At 44.0% G+C, this 21,486-nt stretch overlaps 2 protein-coding genes across 5 annotated transcripts; both read right to left on the bottom strand.

Moving 5' to 3' along the window:
• Positions 1–625: 625 nt before the first annotated feature.
• Positions 626–6,556, bottom strand: ccdc174 (coiled-coil domain containing 174). Its single transcript, XM_052526927.1, is given in 9 exon segments — positions 626–2,280; positions 2,574–2,690; positions 2,844–2,988; positions 3,149–3,174; positions 3,177–3,239; positions 3,423–3,523; positions 3,526–3,552; positions 3,660–3,756; positions 5,664–6,556. Coding segments are annotated over 9 exon segments (1,005 nt in total). The 5' UTR covers positions 5,800–6,556; the 3' UTR covers positions 626–1,987.
• A 3,670-nt stretch (positions 6,557–10,226) lies between these two features.
• On the bottom strand, positions 10,227–17,185 carry tatdn2 (TatD DNase domain containing 2). 4 transcript variants are annotated; one of them, XM_035777792.2, is made up of 7 exons: positions 17,031–17,185; positions 15,981–16,302; positions 15,368–15,802; positions 14,108–15,205; positions 13,866–13,993; positions 11,203–11,386; positions 10,227–11,060 (listed from the first exon to the last, which is right to left on the bottom strand). In XM_035777792.2, the coding sequence occupies exons 2-7, from the start codon at positions 16,290–16,292 to the stop codon at positions 10,920–10,922; spliced, it is 2,298 nt and encodes a 765-aa protein (XP_035633685.1). In that variant the 5' UTR covers positions 16,293–16,302; positions 17,031–17,185; the 3' UTR covers positions 10,227–10,919. The 4 variants fall into 4 exon arrangements, with proteins under 4 accessions (XP_035633685.1, XP_035633686.1, XP_035633684.1 ...); XM_035777793.1 differs by lacking the exon at positions 17,031–17,185 and adding an exon at positions 16,931–17,027; XM_035777791.2 differs by lacking the exon at positions 17,031–17,185 and adding an exon at positions 16,735–16,853.
• Positions 17,186–21,486: the final 4,301 nt, after the last annotated feature.

Raw genomic sequence — 21,486 nt, 5'->3', positions numbered from 1 at the left:
AGTCACCACACAAAACTAAAGTGGAAAACCACGGGCGGGCCACCCTCATGGAGTCTGTTTCTGACCGTTTGAGCAGACACATGCACAACAGCTATTACATCGTGGCTGATCCTCTGTGTTGTCCTGTCACTCAAAACACACAATCACCACACATGTACAAGATCAGCAGTCTAAATCCAAGATCAGATTACGAAAATGGGTCCATCTCTTTGGTGCCCTCTGAGGGGTTTAAAGATCCATGGTAACGTCACCATAGTCTAACACCCATCGACGTTGTTTATGTGTTTGGGTTAGTTTAATACAGGTGTGTCTGTATCAAGCAGAGTTCTTGCTGAAGGACAGCATGTTATCCAGGCTCTGGGAAGGGAGCTGGGTCTGAGGCTGAGGGGGGCACTGGGGCTGAGTTTGGGGCTGCATACTGAAGTTGAGGAAGATACTGAAGGTGAAAGGGTGGAGGTACAAATCGGGACTGAAATGGGGAAGCAAACTGAGGGTATGTTGGTGGGGGTGGTGTGTATTGGGGTTGGGGCTGTTGGGAGGGTACTAAGGTGGGGGGTTGAGGGGGGCACTGAGGGGCTGGAGGTGCATTTTGGAGTTGGACAGTGTTTTGGTGCTGACCAGGGGATCAAATCAAAGTTTATTTGTCACGTGCGCCGAATACAACATACTTACAGGCTCGAACCAATAGTGCAAAAAAGGTGTTGGGTACACAACAGGTAAGTAAAGAAATAAAACAACAGTAAAACAACAGGCTATATACAGTAGCGAGGCTACATACAGACACCAGTTAGTCAGGCTGATTGAGGTACCATGTAGATATGGTTAAAGTGACTATGCAAATATGATGAACAGAGAGTAGCAGTAGCGTAAAAGAGGGGTTGGCAGGTGGCGGGACACAATGCAGATAGCACGGTTAGCCAATGTGTGGGACCACTGGTTGGTTGACCCAATTGAGGTAGTATGTACATGAATGTATAGTTAAAGTGACTATGCATATATGATAAACAGAGTAGCAGTAGTGTAAAAAGAGGGTTGGGGGGGGGGGGCACACAATGCAAATAGTCAGGGTAGCCATTTGATTACATGTTCAGGAGTCTTATGGCTTGGGGGAAAAAAACTGTCGAGAAGCCTTTTTGTCCGAGACTTGGCACTCCGGTACCGCTTGCCATGAGGTAGTAGAGAGAACAGTCTATGACTGGGGTGGCTGGGGTCTTTGACCATTTTTAGAGCCTTCCTCTGACACTGCCTGGTGTAGAGGTCCTGGATGGCAGCTTAGCCCCAGTGATGTACTGGGCCATTCGCACTACCCTCTGTAGTTCCTTTGTGGCCAGAGGCCGAGCAATTGCCGTACCAGGCAGTGATGCCTGGTACGGCAATTGCTCTCGATGTTGCAGCTGTAGAACCTTTTCAGGATCTCAGGACCCATACCAAATCCTTTTAGTTTCCTGAGGGGGAATAGGCTTTGTCGTGCCCTCTTCACTACTGTCTTAGTATGTTTGGACCATTCTAGTTTGTTGTTGATGTGGACACCGAGGAACTTGAAGCTCTCAACCTGCTCCGCTACAGCCCCATGGATGAAAATGGGGGTGTGTTCGGTCCTCCTTTTCCTGTAGTCCACAATCATCTCCTTAGTCTTTGCTACGTTGAGGGATAGGTTGTTATTCTGGCACCACACGGCCAGGTCTCTGACCTCCTTCCTATACGCTGTCTCGTCGTTGTCTTTGATCAGGCCTACCACTGATGTGTCGTCTGCAAACTTAATGATGGTGTTTGAGTCGTGCCTGGCCATGCAGTCGTGGGTGAACAGGGAGTACAGGAGGGGACTGAGCACGCACCCCTGTGGAGCTAGAGTTGAGGATCAGCGTGGCAGATGTGTTACTACCTACACTCACCACCTGGGGGCGGCCCGTCAGGAAGTCCAGGATCCAGTTGCAGAGGTAGGTATTTCGTCCCAGGATCCTTAACTTAGTGATGAGTTTTGAGGGTACTATGGTGTTGAACTCTGAGCTGTAGTCAATGAATAGCATTGTGGGTTGAGAGGGTACAGGGGTACTTGACTGGGGCTGGGGTAAATAACTACTTTTGGGCTTGGCCTGGGGTGGGTATGCCCTCCACCATGCCCCTCTGACCACATGAAGGCCATTTTGGGTTTGTCCTGCTCCCGTTTGGCCCATTTCCCGTAGCCCTGTCTCTTATCGTCGCCGAAGTACACAGAAGGAGGAGTGAACTCTGACTCCCTATCATCCTGCCCCCGACTCGTCCACTTGCCAAAAAAGTCCACTAGGAAAGGAATGTTGTCAAATTGAAAAAAAGAGAAGACAGTTAGTTAATGATCTAACACTCCAGGCAGCATACAACTCTTTGGTGTCTCACTGGAGGAAATTACCAGAGATGATCTGACAGGCGTTGACTACAGCAAGCAGTCCTTGGTTACACCTGGAACTTTCCTGCTCTACTTTGCCATGTTATACATGTTATGCCAGTGTGGTGCAGTGATTCATCAATGATCACCATTCATTCTAAAAAAAGATCCATGCCAATCATGTCAACCAGAAACAAGGAGTAGTGTTTACCTTTGCCCCTGTCCCACTCCCTGACGTGGGGTACTCCTGACTTGGTGTCTCTTCTCTCTTGGATCTCTACCTCCAACTTCTTCACTGCAGGGGCCTCCTCATGGGCTTCATCCTCTTCTGAAGGAAGTCATATAAGAGACAACACTTACAACAGTATTCACTACAGTCAAAAGTATATACATAGAGCAGTATACAGTCATAGCCATACAATCTAGCCTGATCAGGTATCATTGTCTCCAATGCTGTAGAATTGTGGGAGGTTCCTCTAACCTTGTTTGGGTCCAGCTCCCTGGTCGTCCTGTGTTCCGTCCAGCTTAGTCTTCATCTTCCTTTGCCTCACCTTGGCCAACTGAGCGTTCAGCAGAGCCTTCCTGTTCTCCTTCAACTGCTCCCTCTTACTGCGCTGGTCTGTCGTCTGAGAGAAAGAGAGGGAGAGAAAAGGAGAGAGATAATTCATCTTTAAAAAAATGTGAATTAATGTCGACAATATGCTTCAAACTCAGTCATTTAAATGAACTGATAAGTGATATAAGAATGTCTAATCTCAGGGGTTGCGGAGGCTGAGAGTAACTCACCTGGTGTCTGAGCATGTCCAGAGTATCTGCTTCCTGCGCTGCTCCTGGTCCTGAGAAAATGTAAAGTAGCCCACATCCAGCTCATGGTCCTCTGACATGGACAGACAGTAAAAGAAGAGGGAGGAAAAATAACAGTGTGAGAGATTGAGGAAGAGGCAAGAGATCAGAGAAGAGACAAGTCAATCCACAGAGAACACACCTCTCAGGGTTTGGTTAAAAAAGTAGAGTAAATACAGTTCGATTACTGTATCTATGAAACCAGTGCCATGTCAACGTTGCTCCCTGATGTCCTCGTAGTGGATTCGTCCCACAGGACTGTTCATGGCCTCCTCCCTCTCCCAGACTTGCCTCTGCAGCTCTCTACGCATGTCCTCTGATAGTGGTCCTTTTCAGCCGGGTCACATCTGTGTACAAACATTAAAAAAAGAAGCTCAGAACAGTATTGTCACTAACATCTTCTTCTATGAACAAACTTACATTCACCTACATGTTTGATCAGAGTAAAATATACCCTTTTCCCTGAAAGTCTTGGTCAGCATGATTCTCTCTCTTCTTGTCAATAATCTTCTGGGTGAAATCCACCAGGAAAAGTCCCTCTGTCTCCTCATCTGACACAATGGAAAAGAGGACTGTAATTCCAATGCGAGAAATACAAATAGCATATGCAGGGCCTTCATGTCATGTCAACCTTACATACAGAATATAACAGCATTTAAAGACCAGTGTAACGAATTACAAAACTATACCAGGACCAGTCGAGTTCAGCTTTGAGATCAACCAGCTGCAGAAAAATGAGTATAGTACAGTATCCTAGCTTGCTATGTGTTAGCGTGCAGGCTAGATAAGTTACCGGCGTTATCTAATGAGCTAGCTAGCTATGGTTCACACACTGGTGACAGAAAATGTGACAATATTAATTATTGTAAACAAGTCAACGATGAAGCAGTGACTGCATATTGCTTATTCTTTTTATCCATGGTTGTTAGATTTCGATATCAGCTCAAAGCCAGCTAGCTAGTGGAAGGCAACCAATCTGAGTTGTCGATTGGTTGCCTTCCACTAGCGAGCTGGCTTTGAGCTGATATATCGAAATCTAACAACAATGGATAAAAATAATAAGAAATATGCAGTGACTGCTTCATCGTTGACTTCTTTACAATAATTAATATTGTTAATAATTCATATTTGGGTCACGTAATTTAAGGGTCGCTAGCTAAGTAGATTCAGGACTGCCACCTAGCGGTGTGGAGTAAGCAACTGGCAGTCAAAAAAAGATTGATGCTTTCAATGTTGCCATAATTCGTTTCTGGTTATAATGGATTTAGGCTCTTGAACATGCAGTTATGTAATATATGTATATGTATATCAGACCAAGTATAGACAGAGATTGTTCTTTTACTATGTCTCATGTATCAAATCAAATGTTATTTGTCACATGCTTCGTAAACAACAGGCATAGACTAACAGTGAAATACTTAACGTTACTCACTGATTATTTTCCAACAATGCAGAGTTAAAGATAATATATATATATATATATATATATATCGTATAACCAGAAATATACCATTTCAATGCTTATAATGATGCACAACATTCTGCCCATTACAGCTGACAAAGAACGGAAAAACTGAAAGTTGAGATAATGTGTTCTTGGCATATTTCAGTACATAGGGCAGTGAATATGTATTTTGTGGACTCTGGAAATGCAGAATGTTTCTGTTGATGGACCAGCAAACAGTTGCTCAGGTATGAGTACACATTCTAAAAGGGTCTAAAGCCCACATGACAGTGTGGTGTCATCATAATAGTATGATTAAAGGTGATAATCAGCAAGAACATTTCTGTTATCAGGTTGCAACTGTGCTATTCTTGTTCTTTTATCTATGCAAACACTTGAACAATCCATCTATTCCCAGTTCCATCAACCATGACTGTATTTGCTCTAATGTGCAAACATAGAAGCAAATATGTGTTTGGATTCCAAATGTCTCAGAGGTAAACATAAGAATAGGTATATAAGGTGAAAAGAGACCCTAGTCCAACCATATCAATGTCCAAGGTATATCTGGTGAGTATAACAATTTGTTTTCAATAAATAAGATATCAGAGGAAATTATATATAGGTTTGGTATCTCGATTAATTTATACACAAGTTAAATGTATGTCACATTGTGCCATAGGAATGCTTTGGGTAAAAGCCTCACAATATACAGTGCTTTAAAATGTTGTTAATTTTGTATTTGGTGAGTTCTCTCTATAAAGCGCAAACAGCCATCCATCATGCCACTGAAGAGAAACACAGGTCTCATGATACTGATGCTGTGTACTCTGGCTCTGTGGGCCAAGTCAGTCAGTGCTGGCTCCAGCTTCCTCAGCCCCTCCCAGAAACCACAGGTAAGACAGGTAAGGTGTAGCACACGTGTGTGTTTGTGAGTAAGGTTTACGAATTGTGTGTAAAATGTGTGTGAGTAATGTTATACTAAATGTGTGAAAAAGGTAGTGTGTGACTCACTGTCACGGCCTGGTCCTGCAGGGTAAAGGGAAGCCCCCTCGAGTTGGTCGGCGAGACATTGAGAGCTTTGCTGAGCTGTTTGAGGGTCCCCTTCACCAGGAAGACAAACACAATACGGTAAGTGACATATGCACATGGATTTACCTCTTGAAAATAGCTCTACAAATCCAACGCTGCTGCTGAACCCAAATCAACCCAATGCACCTACCATCCACCCAGCCTAAGTCTCTCACTGTTGCTGCCTGTTATAGACCCCCCTCAGCTCCCAGCTGGGCCCTGGACACCATATGTGAATTGATTGCCCCTCATCTATCTTCAGAGTTCGTTCTGTTAGGTGACCTAAACTGGGATATGCTTAACACCCCGGCATACCTACAATCTAAGCTAGACACCCTCAATCTCACACAAATGATCAAGGAACCCACCAGGTACAACCCAAAATCTGTAAACATGGGCACCCTCATAGATATTTTCCTGACCAAATTGCCCTCCAAATACACCTTTGCTGTTTTTAATCAGGATCTCAGCGATCACTGCCTCATTGCCTGGATCCACTATGTTTTTATTTACTTTTCTGCTCTTTTGCACACCAGTATTTCTACTTGCACATCATCATCTGCACATCTATCACTCCAGTGTTAATTAGCTGAATTGTAATTACTTGCTACTATGGCCTATTTATTGCCTTACCTCCTCACGCCATTTGCACACACTGTATATTGTGTTATTGACTGTAAATTTGTTTATTCCATGTGTAACTCTGTGTTGTTGTTCGTGTCACACTGCTTTGCTTTATCTTGGCCAGGTCGCAGTTGTAAATGAGAACTTGTTCTCAACCGGCCTATCTGGTTAAATAAAGGTGAAATTCAAAAAAAAAAACGTTGCTTTCAAAACCACATAACATGCCAAGGGATGTTAAGGGCTAGGTTTAATTTGGATACTGATCAGCTCTTCCTGTTCTCAGATCAAGGCTCCTTTTGAGATGGGCATCACCATGAGTGAGGAGGAGTTCCAGGAGTATGGTGCCGTGCTGCAGAAGATCCTGCAGGACGTCCTGGGAGACACTGCCACTGCAGGTGCCCTGCGATGACATTTGATCTTACATACAGCACTACTACTCTAGTTGGATAGAGACCGTGGCGATTTTTAGCATGTAAATCTTGGTGGGGCAAACTCAACTTGTATTTAATGCATAGCAGCAAAGCCACAACACTAAACAAGACATTAATTGCACTATAACACAACACAACACTAAACAAGACATTAATTGCACTATAACGGTGACAAATGGTGCCCACAAACTGTTAGGGCCTACATAAAGCTGTCCCAATAGCAGAGTCCCAACAGCAGTCCCAACACCTTACCACTGCTACACCTGGTTATCAGCTGAGCCTTGTCTGTCAGCGAAACAGTTAATTCAGCCTCATTTGCAACATTTTTTAAACAGCTGATATGGTTGACTTGCTTATACAAATGTGGTTTCTACTGACAATTGAGATGTACATACTATTATACAAGGGAACGGATAAGAGGTCATCCGTAATTTCGATTAAGACATTAATGAGCAAGCTAAGACAGATGTAGTCAATATAACTATCTGTTCAGTATTTTCTAAATGTACAGCAACCGAATTCAGAACAATTGTCCAGTGTCTGTGTTCTTTTGATCATCTTAATATTTTATTGGCCAGTCTGAGATATGGCTTTTTCGTTGCAACTCTGCCTAGAAGGCCAGCATCCCGGAGTCACCTCTTCACTGTTGATGTTGAGACTAGTGTTTTGCGGGTACTATTTAATGAAGCTGCCAGTTGAGGACTTGTGAGGCATCTGTTTCTCAAACTAGACACTGTAATGTACTTGTCCTCTTACTCAGTTGTGCACCGGGGCCTCCCACTCCTCTTTCTATTCTGGTTAAAGTCAGTTTGCACTGTTCTGTGAAGGGAGTAGTATACAGCATTGACCGAGATCTTCAGTTTCTTGGAAATTTCTCAAATGGAATAGCCTTCATTTCTCAGAAAAATAATAGACATTTTTACCCCCTTTTCTCCCCAATTTCGTGGTATCCAATTGTTGTATCTTGTCTCATCGCTACAACTCCCGTACTGGCTCGGGAGAGACGAAGGTTGAAAGTCATGCGTCCTCCGATACACAACCCAACCCAACCAAGCCGCACTGCTTCTTAACACAGTGCGCATCCAACCCGGAAGCCAGCCGCACCAATGCGCTGGAGGAAACACCGTGCACCTGGCCACCTTGGCTAGCGCACACTGCACCCAGCCCGCCACAGGAGTCGCTGGTGCGCGATGAGACAAGGACACCCCTACCGACCAAGCCCTCCCTAACCCGGGCGACGCTAGGCCAATTGTGCGTCGCCCCACGGACCTCCCGGTCGCGGCCGGTTACGACAGAGCCTGGGCGCGAACCCAGGGACTCTGATGGCACAGCTGGCGCTGCAGTACATCGCCCTTAACCACCCGGGAGGCCCAAGAATAGACATTTTGAGCCTGTAATCGAACCCACAAATGCTGACGCTCCAGATATTCCACTAGTCTAAAGAAGGCCAGTTTTATTGCTTCTTTAATCAGAACAGTTTTCAGCTGTGCTAACATAATTGCAAAAGGGTTTTCTAATGATCAATTAGCCTTTTAAAATTATGAACTTGGATTAGCTAATGCAACGTGCCATTAGAACACAGATGGTTGCTGATAATGTACACCTATGTAGATATCCATTTTTTTTAAATCAGCCGTTTCCAGCTACAAGTCATTTACAAATTTAACTGCCTACACTGTATTTCTGATCATTTTGATGTTATTTTAATGCACAAAAAAATTGCTTGAACGGTGGTGTATATGCATTTTTTTGCTAAGCAGGTGGGGCTCTGAGCCCCACCTGCCCTGAATGACAGGTTGCCACTGGATGCGATACACTGCCTGTTCATGATGGTAGCTATAACAACTCATTAGCACATATTTGGAGTTAACCATATTTGGAGCCAAAGAACAGTCCTCTGTCAAATCTAAACCATCAGACAGACAGCAGAGTGCATTAAATGTTCCAGAGCAGCATTGTTTAAAACATGTTTTTGTGTTTCAGAATGATCACAACGTGGCATAGACACGGAATACAAAGAACCTCCATTTCCTGTTCTCCACTTTCCTTTCTCAACTTGTCTTATACCCGATTTACTGTGTGAACATCGTTTGAATTGTAAAAGATGAATAAAATAACACTGCTTCCTTACTCCCTGGGTCATTTTGGGTCTTTGAACAGATATGTCATCCTTATCTTCAAATAGATCTCTAGTAAAAATACTTTCTTAGGTAGCGGCTCATAATGGCAAAACATCTGAATTTGAGCACCAGGAGAATATGAAACAGCCCATCGATCTCACTAAATCTGCCAGAAATTATTATTCTTATAAAATCCCTCAGCTGTTTCCTGCAAGTATAACTCATTTGTTCTGGTCAGATTACAGTCACAGTGCAGTGAATAGGACGCTTGACATAATCCTGTGAAACATGCTAAATTATGACCATGTATTCATTGAAGGAAAGAACCCTCTCTTTGTGTCTTGTTTAATATCTGTTTCAGGTCAGCTGAAGAGGCTGCTACTCAGACCTGGGGAACTAGGGCACCTCTGGCAGTGCGCTGTGGGCCACATGTTTTATTAGGTTGTATTAGAAGGCCTCGTCTCTAACTCCAGGCTGCGCTTCCAACAAGCGTGTACTCGCATATCCGGACCTATATACAACAGGCTCAAGTAGAACACAAAACAGTTACATGGGAGACGTGTGCCCTTGAATAACTCAAAATCATGAGTTTCTCTCGGTTCAGTAGAGGATAGGTACCATTCACACATTGAACCCATTGTCCTAGCAGCTTTTCCACTTTGATCTGGTGTGATGGTAGTGTCTCTCTGGATGCGTCACTGGGTGCTCCTGTCAATCATTCTCAAATGGAAGTGCTGAAGCTAAACTCTCTTTCTTAACCCATCTCTGACTGCTCACAGGAGTGGCTAATGGACAGGCCACTCAGCCACTTCATGTCTCTATTAAATCTGGAAATAAAATCAACCTTATTTCTCCCTAATGGCAGAGATGTTCAGCCTGGTTCCCCCCATACAAAACACTACAGAATTCTGTATAAGACAAGGCCCTATATGGACATTCTACTCAGTTGCCCTCTAGTCTATACAAACCCCTGCAACCCCTTTACACACGAAACATCTTTCCTTCGTGTACCAGACTTGAAGCATACACAATTCCTTACCATCAAACTACACATAAGGACTGAATTTACACCAATGGAACTAAGGTATAACTTCAAGAGTAAATTATTCAACTTTAAAAAATTGCCTTTGCACATAACAGGCTTGTTCTACCATTACCAACTACTGAGTACACCAGCACCCTCAGAGGTATTTATTTACCTGTTGAGAGTAAATTGACCTAATGCAGCCTCCATGTTCTTGATAGGAGGGGAGTTTAATGAGGGGTGCTGGAGAGAAAGAGCTGTATTCAAAGGACCAAAGTGCTCATGTATCAATTCACTCAAATCAGGAGAAAGTAAAAATAAGCTTTTAATTGAGTACATAACAGCCTTTGCTAGTGAGGAAGGAACCAGGAAGGGAAGGAAGGCTTCTACATCGACTAAATCAAAACCAAACCATTTCACAAGTCAGCAAATTAGAGTAAAATGATTACAAACACCAAAATGAAACAAATTAAAGCTTCCGTCAAATCGAATAAAAAAATAAAGGTAAAAATAAAATAAGATTTGGATTCCAGAGTGAGATCAGAGTTGCTGAAACCATTGGGATCTTTTAGAACAGAGTGAAGCTCAAACTGAGCATTTAATGCTCCTAATGCCTGCTAGCCTCAGACTTAACTCCTAGAGCTATGCAAGGGCTTGGGGCCAGCTAAAACAAAGCTTGACAACTACATCCTTTTTTCTCTTATCTTAAATACATTTTTCTGCAATGCGTTAACTCCCAAAAATATATTTTCAGACGTTAAATGCCACAGGCTGCAAACAAAACCAGTTTGGAAAACATAGTTGATTTATTCTATATGTAGTTTAACGATTATTCTTTAATGTGAACCTTAATTCTAACACAATTCTCTCCATGAGGCTGCCTATGTTTGAGGAGAGCAAGTGTGTGTCAGGTCACTACGACAGCTACACTTTGTACTTTCCATGCCTACTACAAGGGTGGTAGTCATGGCCTCCGTGGTGACCTTCCCTGTCGTCGTGGTCATATGCCGTAGAGCTGGGTGGTGTTGCGTCGGATCGTGGTGAGCACCGTGGTGATGCTTTCTCCCTTCAGAAGGCTGATCTCACGCAGGGTGTGTATACCCATGCCTGGGTGGGCAAACCTACAGACATCTTTACTAACCTACCGGTACACAGAGAACAAAAACAATTTACATACATGCACGGTCAACCTTAAACATTCACCTGTATACGCCTAGCTTGTGAATCGGTGCCCGTCGAACCACCCTCCCAAATGTGTGTTGTCGTGTGGTGTGTGTGTGTACCTGTCGGGGCAGGAAATAGGGTGCATCTGTCTCCAGGAGGATGCGGTCGAGGGGGATCTTGCGGATCGCGTCACGGGCCTCGTATGCTGTAGGGTAGGTGATGAGAGCCGTGAAGCCCACACACAGGTTGGGAAACTCCTTCAGGAAGGGCTCGATCACCGGGTAACTGTTGGTGAAACAGTGTCTGTGGAAAAGGCAAATGTAAGTCTAAGTTTAAGAAACATTGCCTTGTAATTCTGTTACCAAAAACAAATGTTTTAAGACATGCTCCAAATCAAATCAAATTTATTTATAAAGCCCTTCGTACATCAGCTGATATCTCAAAGTGCTGTACAGAAACCCAGCCTAAAACCCCAAACAGCAAGCAATGCAGGTGTTAAAGCACGTTGGCTAGGAAAAACTCCCTAGAAAGGCCAAAACCTAGGAAGAAACCTAGAGAGGAACCAGGCTATGTGTGGTGGCCAGTCCTCTTCTGGCTGTGCCAGGTGGAGATTATAACAAAACATGGCCAAGATGTTCAAATGTTCATAAATGACCAGCATGGTCCAATAATAATAAAGCAGAACAGTTGAAACTGGAGCAGCAGCATGGCCAGGTGGACTGGGGACAGCAAGGAGTCATCATGTCAGGTAGTCCTGGGGCATGGTCCTGGGGCTCAGGTCCTCCGAGAGAGAGAAAGAAAGAGAGAATTAGAGAGAGCATATGTGGGGTGGCCAGTCCTCTTCTGGCTGTGCCGGGTACTTTGGCGACTAGTAAGTATATATATTTTTTTACCTCCCGCTTTAGGCTGGATGTTACAATGTGTAGTTCATACATGCATAATCTATGAGCAGAATTACTGACTTACCTCGATTAGCCACAAAATCCTTAGTTTGAAAGTGACTGTTTTCTGGAAGCTGTGTTGCACCACTTCCCCAACATTTCCCCACTGGTGGACCAGCCCCTAGCAATTTCAGTTCCAGCCAATGAGATTCAGCCCCTCACCATTTGAGTGACAGCTAGCAAGAATCACACACAGTAGAGCGAGAAAGAGAGCAATGACATGGTGCACATCAGATTTTTTTTCAGGGACCACTTTTGGCTCGTGGGTGCTACTTTCAGAACTACTGGCTAAAAAGAACACAAAAGTACTGGAGAATCCCTTTAAGATATTTTCTTATTTCTCTCCCTCATGAGGGAAGATAATGAAAGTTCACAGACTTATAACAAGCCATGGTAGACCTACCAACTAGATTTACTGATATCAAATTCTCTTGTGAATTATTACGTGATTAAAACTCGTCATTCTGTTAGTAACAGAATTACCAAAACAGTAATGGAAATACAGAATTACAGAACTGAATTGGCTACAATGGGAAATCATAGCAGCCACAAACAACAAGTTGTGTCACCTGCTACTGTTTTCCCTTCCACTGGCATACTGTTATGTTCAGCTCAAAACTGTTTGGTTTATGGCTGCTTTGTGTTAAACCAAGTGTTAAAACAGTCCGTCTCGACAACCACTCCCTCTCCAGTTAATGTCACCTCCCCCAGCTCCTACCGACACTGACACATGAGCCCCCTCTTTTTCCATTTACTGTTACCAGCGTCTTACCAGCACTGACCGACACCAGTAGTCCATTGACGTTGAAAAGTAGTTGAAATTTGGTCAGTCCACCTAATGTTAACGTCCACAAATGGACCGGACCAAATCTGAACCTATCATAGATATGTTTCACAAGTTTGGACAGCATAGTACAGTAGAGTACAATCCAATACATTAGTAGAATACAGTAAAGAAAAGTAGAGTACATTATATTGTAATGTACTAAATTATACTGTAATCCACTCTACTGTACTATATTGTGCTGCACTCTTACTCTACTCTGCTGCAATATCTAAACTTGTGAAACATGGAGAATGACATTCATATGCATTTCTGTGTAGTACAGATCAGGGACCTATGATGTAAACCCATTTCACTTACTGTAGTTAAAAAAACAAAGCAGATATTTAGGTTTTTGGAAAAGGTGGTCGCATAAAACACTGAAGGACATTTTACCATAATTCTGTTAGCAAAGATATCATCTGCACAGTTCTTACACTAAATTTGTTTTTGTACATTTTTCTGTGGAAGTTGTCTATATACAAGGACTGCTTTGAACGTGTTGGTTGTTTAGCAACAAAACCGACGTGTGCGCGACTATGAGGCAAAACAGACGAGGTTGGCTTAGACTGTTAACAACATGTAAACTATAGTTAGTCTCCAATGATTATTGAAAACATACATTTGCAGAATGAGCACTTCTCAAATACATTGCTAGTTGTTGCTCATCTAGCTAGAAAATTGTTTTTCCATATTAGCGTAGACGTGACATCAGTCAAAACAAGACATGGTATCAAGAACAAGAAACCTACAATTCCCCACATGGCAGCTGCTTGTCATTGTTGATAGCCATCTGGCCATCCAGAATCACTACACAGGCTTCTGCCCCATTGAAGCATGCACATTGTTTTCCTGATGCTAACCCTATAGAGTTGAATGGATTGTTAAACTTTGAAATCAATGGTTTTTGTTCGGGAAACACATTTTAAAAGTGAAACAAAAAACAGTCAAATTGTAATTCTGTTACTTCGAATTCCCCCATGAACAGTATCAGTCACACACACATGCAGACACTGACCTGTGGATTTTGTAGTCCTGGGGCACACACTTCTTCATGATGAGCAGCAGGTCATCGTCTGCGTCCCTGCAGTGGATCACCAGAGGCTTGTTCATAGCCACAGCCAGTTTCAGCTGACGTTCAAACACCTACAGGGGGCGCCAAACACACAACACCATCACTACCTCAACCAAGCAGCAGGTTATTAACTACTTCAAATGGGTCAGTTGAATGAGAGGGAGAAAATTAAGTTCTGACCATACCTCTTTCTGCCTGGATGTGTTGGTGGAGTTCTTGTGGGAGTAGTCCAGGCCAATCTCGCCAAAGGCTATAGCTTTAGGGTGTCGCATGGCCATTAGAATGCTACGCTCGTGGACCTCAGAGTACTCCTTGGCGAAGTGGGGGTGGCACCCGAACGCCCCCCAGACCAGCTCCTCCGCCAGCAGGCCCTCCCACAGCGCTTCCCGCACCATGATCCGAGGGTTGCAGAAGTCTGCAATGCAGCCGTGAAAATCAGTCGGGAAGCTGCTCTGGTGCAGGCTGCGGAAGCGGGCAAAGGTGCCCCGGAAGCCCAGCTTGCCCCACAGCATGTCCAGATGGCAGTGGGTGTCCACGAAGCCATGTTGGCTCACCCTCCGCTGGGAGGGGTCGCATGCCCATATAGGCTCCACCCCCAGTGACATTCTCCTGGTGTTGGTGCTGTTGTCATAGCACCTGGAGGGGGAGGAAGAGGGAAAGGAGTGGCCTCCGTCAGAGTACCTTCGGAAGGTCTGTTCACAGGGGCGGTAGGGGCTGGAGAACAGGGGGTGGATTTTGTGTGTAGCAGGCGAAGTGTTGCTGGAGCAAATAGCAGGCTCCCACAGAGCAAAGGGGTCCGGGGAGGAGGAGACACTGCTGGGGGAGCAAGGGACACCGATGCCCCCCATGCCAGTCCTGGGTGTCCCGGGGGCAGGCAGCGGTGCACTGTTTGGCTTCTCTTGGGGGATTTGCTTGGAGGAAATTAACACCGTCCTCCATGACTGAGGTGGGCTCTCACTGGGTGGCTGAACAACACCATTCAGTCTGTTTGTAGAGGGGGAGGTGAGAGAGGGCGCTGTAATGCTACCACTCTGAGCATTCACAGCAGGAAAGTTGAGTTTCCAGGTGTCTGGGTGGTATGTTTGAGGCTTCGTGAAGTAAAGTAGAGAGTTAGGAATGTAGTCCAGAGCAGGTAAGGACGAGTCACTGCTGTTGACCTCTCTCTTGGGCTCCACCTTGGCGGTGGAATGCGATGGAGACTCCTCCTGGGAGAAGGTCTCCACCACCACAGGGTCCTCAACATCTGACCAATCAGGGGAGTTATCCCTTTTCAGCACCACACTCTGAGGTGGAAAAGGAGAGAATAGGGCGATATCTTTATTGAACAATAATATAGGTCCAGGAACAAAATATTTCTCTTAATTGAACCCCCCAACCAATTATCCATACTAAACATGTAAATTCCTGCTAACCAACCTTCGGAACCTTTTTTTCCTGTGACTCACCCTTGTGTCTTTTTTGAGACCAGTGTTCTCATCCTGTGTCCCTGTTTCCTCAAACACCATTGGGTGGAAATAGTAGTCTCCGCCCTCGAGGGGAGCCATGTCCTCTGACTCGCTCTCTGACTGGGCTGAGCAGCAGTCCAAGTCAAGAGCCGCGCAGTCGTCTGGTTCCAAACTGGGCATGTTGTCATTGGCTGTGTCCAAAGACTGGTTCTTTTTTGTGGACTTCTTCTTCGCGAAAGAAGGGCTTTTCTCGGCAGTCGCTTTGGCCGGGGACTGCTTCTCTCCTCTTCCCCTGATAGCGGCGGTCAAAGCCTTCAGGTAAATGGCCTTCGACCCCTCCTGTGGGGTCCGGTCTTTCCTCTTCAGACCACAGGCCGAAGGTGTAGGTGAGGAGACACGGCTTTCTGACTGGGATGTTGTGTCCTTGAGTACCGCCTAAGGAAAAAACAAAATTGACAAAGATATATCCAATGGAAGCAACACCAGTAAATGACATGTAACACTGGCCATCTGAGTTCATGTAGGAGAAGAGGCAAAGAAAGATGACATTTGGGAGAACAGAGCAATGGTCCGTGCATTGAATTGCTTAGCAGAGTCCACAGTCATGATTTACCTTGGCCTCAGAGGGAGTGAGATCTTTCAGACATTTCCTGAGCCCCTTGATTTTCCCTGTGAAGGGGTTGCTCCCGCTGGGGTCGTCTGACGAGGTGACCTCCTTTCTCTTGGGTGTGTCTAGGCAGATGCCCTCCAGCTCTCCCAGGCCAGCCGACACGTTCAGATCAGGGGCAGTTAAAACCTCACTGGGCGACACACTCCAGCGGATGGGCTTGGGTGCGCCACCATTGCTCTTGCGGAACTTTGTAGGTGAGCAGAGTGTTGTCTGTAGCCAGTCAAACTTCACCTTCTCTCTGTTGTTGCTGTCCATCTCAGACACCCTAGTCAAAAATACAAGCAAAAGAGATGTCTGCATTATTAGTCACTAAGGTCAAACAATACCTTCAAATTGTCTTCAGAACAAGCACGAGGTTCAGTGATTTGTATCTTCCCAATGTATCAGACACATCACAATTTGAAAAACACCAATGGACAACAATTTGTTAAAGTTCAGTTTTACCCTGCAGAGCTGTTTCTTCCAAACGAATTATTTTCTGTAGAAACAGACATGAAACTTTGTTATCCATTTGTCTTTCCAAGAGGGTGAGCACAGAGGCATCATTTCTCCCTAATGAAATCACAGAAGGAAAAAAAATGGATAACAAAGTTTCCGTTCTGTTTTAAGATGTGAAGTTTTCGACTACAGACAGGCTTGTTAGCTAGCTAGCGAACTAACGTTAACCTTCACAAATCAACATGGGTTTCTTTCTCACATGTCAAAGCCACATCTCTGGTCTGGATACTGTGGCTACTAAAACTCGGTCTGACGTGTAAATTGCAGGGTTCTGCTACCATGCGTTAACTCAGTTGCTACCTAACCTAGCTAGCTGATGTTACCTACCTAGATACCTAGCTTAATATGTTAGCTCGGATCACATCACTTTGATATCATCAAAATGGGTACATTACCTAATATAACATCTGATATAAGACTGATCAAATATTAAAACATTTATTCGAAGTGCAATTCAATCGGAGACTATATAGCTAGCTAGTTTAACAACTTTACCTTATATTAGAATTGTGATGACAGAAAGTAGCTAACCGTAAAACAGCCACGTGCGCACTGATGAGCAAATCCACGTGACTGATTTGAAGTCAAAGTGACATTTGTGATTGATTCATTGGTTGGGGTCTTTGCTGATGAGAAAAAATGCATGTCAAGCAAATATTCTTCAAGGCTCCCCAAAATCAAGGGCACATTTTGGGGGAGGATGACTGACACAACAAACTGATCTAAGGTCAGATCTTGCGTCGTTTCCTAGTTGTTTCTGGAAAGGTAAACTGATTCTAGATCTGTCAATTTGCGAGTTCATATGAAATCTTTCAATCCCTGCTATTTTGCAAGACTCCCACTTGACAGTGTTGTTACTACTCGGATGAATGAATAAATGCATGAATATTCTTTGCACAGATTTAATTAGTAATGGTTGTAACAGTCTAGTGTAGGTCGTAGGAGTCAATACATGATCATATCTTAGCCCACTATGTTGTCAGTCTGGTTGGTACCATGTATAACAATTATTAAAGATATAGCTATGTATGCCATCCATCTAATTCTCAAGGTTAATTGGACAGATCTAGAGACCACACCCACCATACAGCTGAAACATTACATTTTAGTTTCATATGACTGAATTCTAGTAAAACAATTGAACTGAACTGATTTGAACAAAGAACTGATTCAGTTCTGAGAGGTTAAGAGGGTCAACATAGATAAGCCTGTTTGTACTACTGTCCCTCAATCCTCTCTCCTTTGACTTTGTATCAGTCATCGGTAATGGTGTACTACAATGTAATTACAAGAGACCCAATACAAATAAGCCAATATTTGGGTCAGATAAGGCAAGCTCAAGATGTCCACATGCTCTTGATGGAAGAAACATATCAGATTGTTCATAGGTGAGTTACTTAGCTATTGACAAGATTTTATGATTGACAAGATAAGGTGGTTACAATTAGTGTGTATAATTCAAATCTCTCCTAACGGTTGACAAATGGGAATAAAACCTGAAAAAATGGTACTTGGAAGTTTACAATCTTGGTAATGTCATGTATAGTGATTGACAGCTTCAGAATTGATTTCTGGGGAAACTTAATAAACCTCTCAATAACAGAATCTACCTTTGAAGTCCTTTAATATTATTAATCATTTCTCATTTACAAACACTGTTTCATTCAAACCATCAGAGTGCATAATTCATACTTGGTCAGTAATAGTATTTAAAATTACTGACAGAAAAAATAAAATGTATGAGCACAGCAGTGGTGTAACGTACTTAAGTAAAAAATACTTTAAAGTTCTACTTAAGAAGTTTTGGGGGGTATCTGTCCTTTGCTATTTATATTTTTGATGACTTTTACTTCACCGTAAATTTTCCCTGACACCCAAAAGTACTCGTTACATTTTGAATGCTTAGAAGGACAGGAAACTGGTCCAATTCACACACATATCAAAAGAACATCCCTGGTCATCCGTACTGCCGCTGATTTGGCGGACTCACAAACACAACTGCTTCGTTTGTTAATGATGTCCGAGTGCCTCTGGTGATCCATAAATTTAAAAAACAAGAAAATGGTGCAGGAAGTGATAATGCCGCTGGAGGGGATGGCTGCCCTTTTACGAGCTCCTAACCAAATGTGCTATTTTGTGTGTTTTTTTGCATTCTTCTTAACTTAGATTGTACATAATGTTGCTGCTACCGTCTCTTATGACTGAAAAGAGCTTCTGGGTATCAGAACAGCGATTATTCACCTCGAACTGGACAAAGATGTTTTTCTTCAATGAAGAAAAGACGGAAATATATGGGATGGAGGTTGGGGTGCATTGTGAGAATTTGTCGGCGAGGGGTTAACCCGCCTCTACCATCCATTCTATTGGCCAACGTGCAATCTCTGGAGAATCAACTGGATGATCTCCATTCAAGACTATCCTACCAACGGGATATTAAAAACTGTAACATCATATATTTCACCGAGTCGTGGCTGAACGACGAATCAGATAATATACAACTGGCTGGGTTTTCAGTGCATCGGCAGGACAGAACAGCTCCGTCTGGTAAAACAAGGGGTGGGGGTGTGTGTCTATTTATCAATAACAGCTAGTGAATGATGTCTAATATTAAGGAAGTCTCAAGGTATTGCTCGCCTAAGGAAGAGTACCTCATGATAAGCTGTAGACCACACAATCTATCAAGAGAGTTTTCATCTATATTCTTTTGAGACGTCTATTTATCACTACAAACCGATGCTGGTACTAGGACCGCATTCAACAAGCTGTATAAGGCCATAAGCAAACAAGAAAATACTCATTCAGAAGCGGCGCTCCTAGTGGCCGGGGACTTTAATGCAGGCAAACTTAATTCCGTTTCACCTCATTTCTACCAGCATGTCACGTGCAACCAGAGGGGGGAAAAATCTAGACCACCTTTACTCCACACACATAGACTCTCCCTCCCCCTAGAACTGCAACTTTCAAGGAGCGGAACACTAATCCTGACGCTTATAAGAAATCCCACTATGCCCTCAAACGAACCATCAAACAGGCAAAGTGTCAATACAGGACTAAGATAGCACCCACATCAGTAGCTAAGAAGTGCTTTGAAAGGCTGGTCATGGCTCACCATCATCCCGGAAACTCTAGACCCACTCCAATTCGCATACCGCCCCAACAGATCCACAGATGAAGCAATCTCAATCGTAATCCACACTGCCCTTTCCTACCTGGACAAAAGGAACACCTATGTGAGAATGCTGTTCATTGACTACAGCTCAGTGTTCAACACCATAGTGCCCACAAAGCTCATCACTATGCTAAGGACCCTGGGACTAAACACCTCCCTCTGCAACTGGATCCTGGGCTTCCTGATGGGCCGCCCCCAGGTGGTAAGGGTAGGCAACAACACATCTGCCATGCTGATCCTCACCACGGGGGCCCCTCAGGGGTGCATGCTTAGTCCCCTCCTGTACTCCCTGCTCACCAATTACTGCGTGTCCAAGCACGACTCCAACACCATCATTAAGTTTGCTGACGACACAACAGTGGTAGGAATGATAATCGACAACAATGAGACAGCCTATAGGGAGGTGGTCAGAGACCTGGCAGTGTGGTGCCAGGACAACAACCTCTCCCTCAACGTGAGCAAGACAAAGAAGCTGATCGTGGACTACAGGAAAAGGAGGGCCGAACATGCCCTCATTCACATCGACGGGGCTGTATCGGACCGTTAAGTTCCTTGGTGTCCACATCACCAACAAACTATCATGGTCCAAACACACCAAGACAATCGTGAAGAGGGCACGACAACACATTTCCCCCCCTGGGAGACTGAAAAGATCTGACATGGGTCCCTAGATCCTCAAAAAGTTAGACAGCTGCACCATCGACAGCATCCTGACTGGTTGCATCACCGCCTGGTGTGGCAACTGCTCGGCATCCGACCGTAAGGCGCTACAGAGGGTAGTGCGTACGGCCCAGTACATCACTGGGGCCAAGATTCCTGCCATCCAGGACCTACAGTTGAAGAAGGAAGTTTACATACACTTAGGTTGGAGTCATTAAAACTCCTTTTCAACCACTCCACAAATTTCTTGTTAACAATGTATAGTTTTGGTAAGTCGGTTAGGACATCTACTTTGTGCATGACACTAGTCATTTTCCCAACAATTGTTTACAGACAGATTATTTCACTTATAATTCCCTGTATCACAATTCCAGTGGGTCAGAAATGTACATACACTAAATTGACTGTGCCTTTAAAGAAATTTGGAACATTTCAGAAAATTATGTCATAGCTTTAGAAGCTTCTGATAGGCTAATTGATATAATTTTAGTAAATTGGTGGTGTACCTGTGGATGTATTTCAAGGCCTACCTTCAAACTCAGTGCTTCTTTGCTTGACATCATGGGAAAATCAAAAGAAATCAGAAAAAAAATTGTAGACCTCCACAATTCTGGTTCATCCTTGGGAGCAATTTCCAAACTCCTGAAGGTACCACGTTCATCTGTACAAACAATAGTACACAAGTATAAACACCATGGGACCACGCAGCCATCATACCGCTCAGGAATGAGATGTGTTCTGTCTCCTAGAGATGAACGTACTTTGGTGTAAAAAGTACAAAACAATCCCAGAGCAATAGCAAAGGACCTTGAGAAGATGCTGGAGGAAACAGGTACAACAGTATCTATATCCACAGTAAAACAAGTCCTATATCGACATTACCTGAAAGGCTAATCAGCAAGGAAGAAGCCACTACTTTAAAACCGCACATAAAAAGCCAGACTACGGTTCGCAACTGCACATGGGGACAAAGATCGTACTCTTTGGAGAAATGTCCTCTGGTCTGATGAAGCAAAAATAGAGCTGTTTGGCCATAATGACCATTGTTATGTTTGGAGGAAAAAGGGGGAGGCTTGCAAGCTGAAGAACACCATGTCAACCGTGAAGCACGGGGAGGGGGGC

The sequence above is a fragment of the Oncorhynchus keta genome, chromosome 10 (assembly GCF_023373465.1).
Source record: "Oncorhynchus keta strain PuntledgeMale-10-30-2019 chromosome 10, Oket_V2, whole genome shotgun sequence".
Taxonomy (NCBI): Eukaryota; Metazoa; Chordata; class Actinopteri; order Salmoniformes; family Salmonidae; genus Oncorhynchus; species Oncorhynchus keta.
This window is presented reverse-complemented; position numbering and strand designations above follow the sequence as displayed.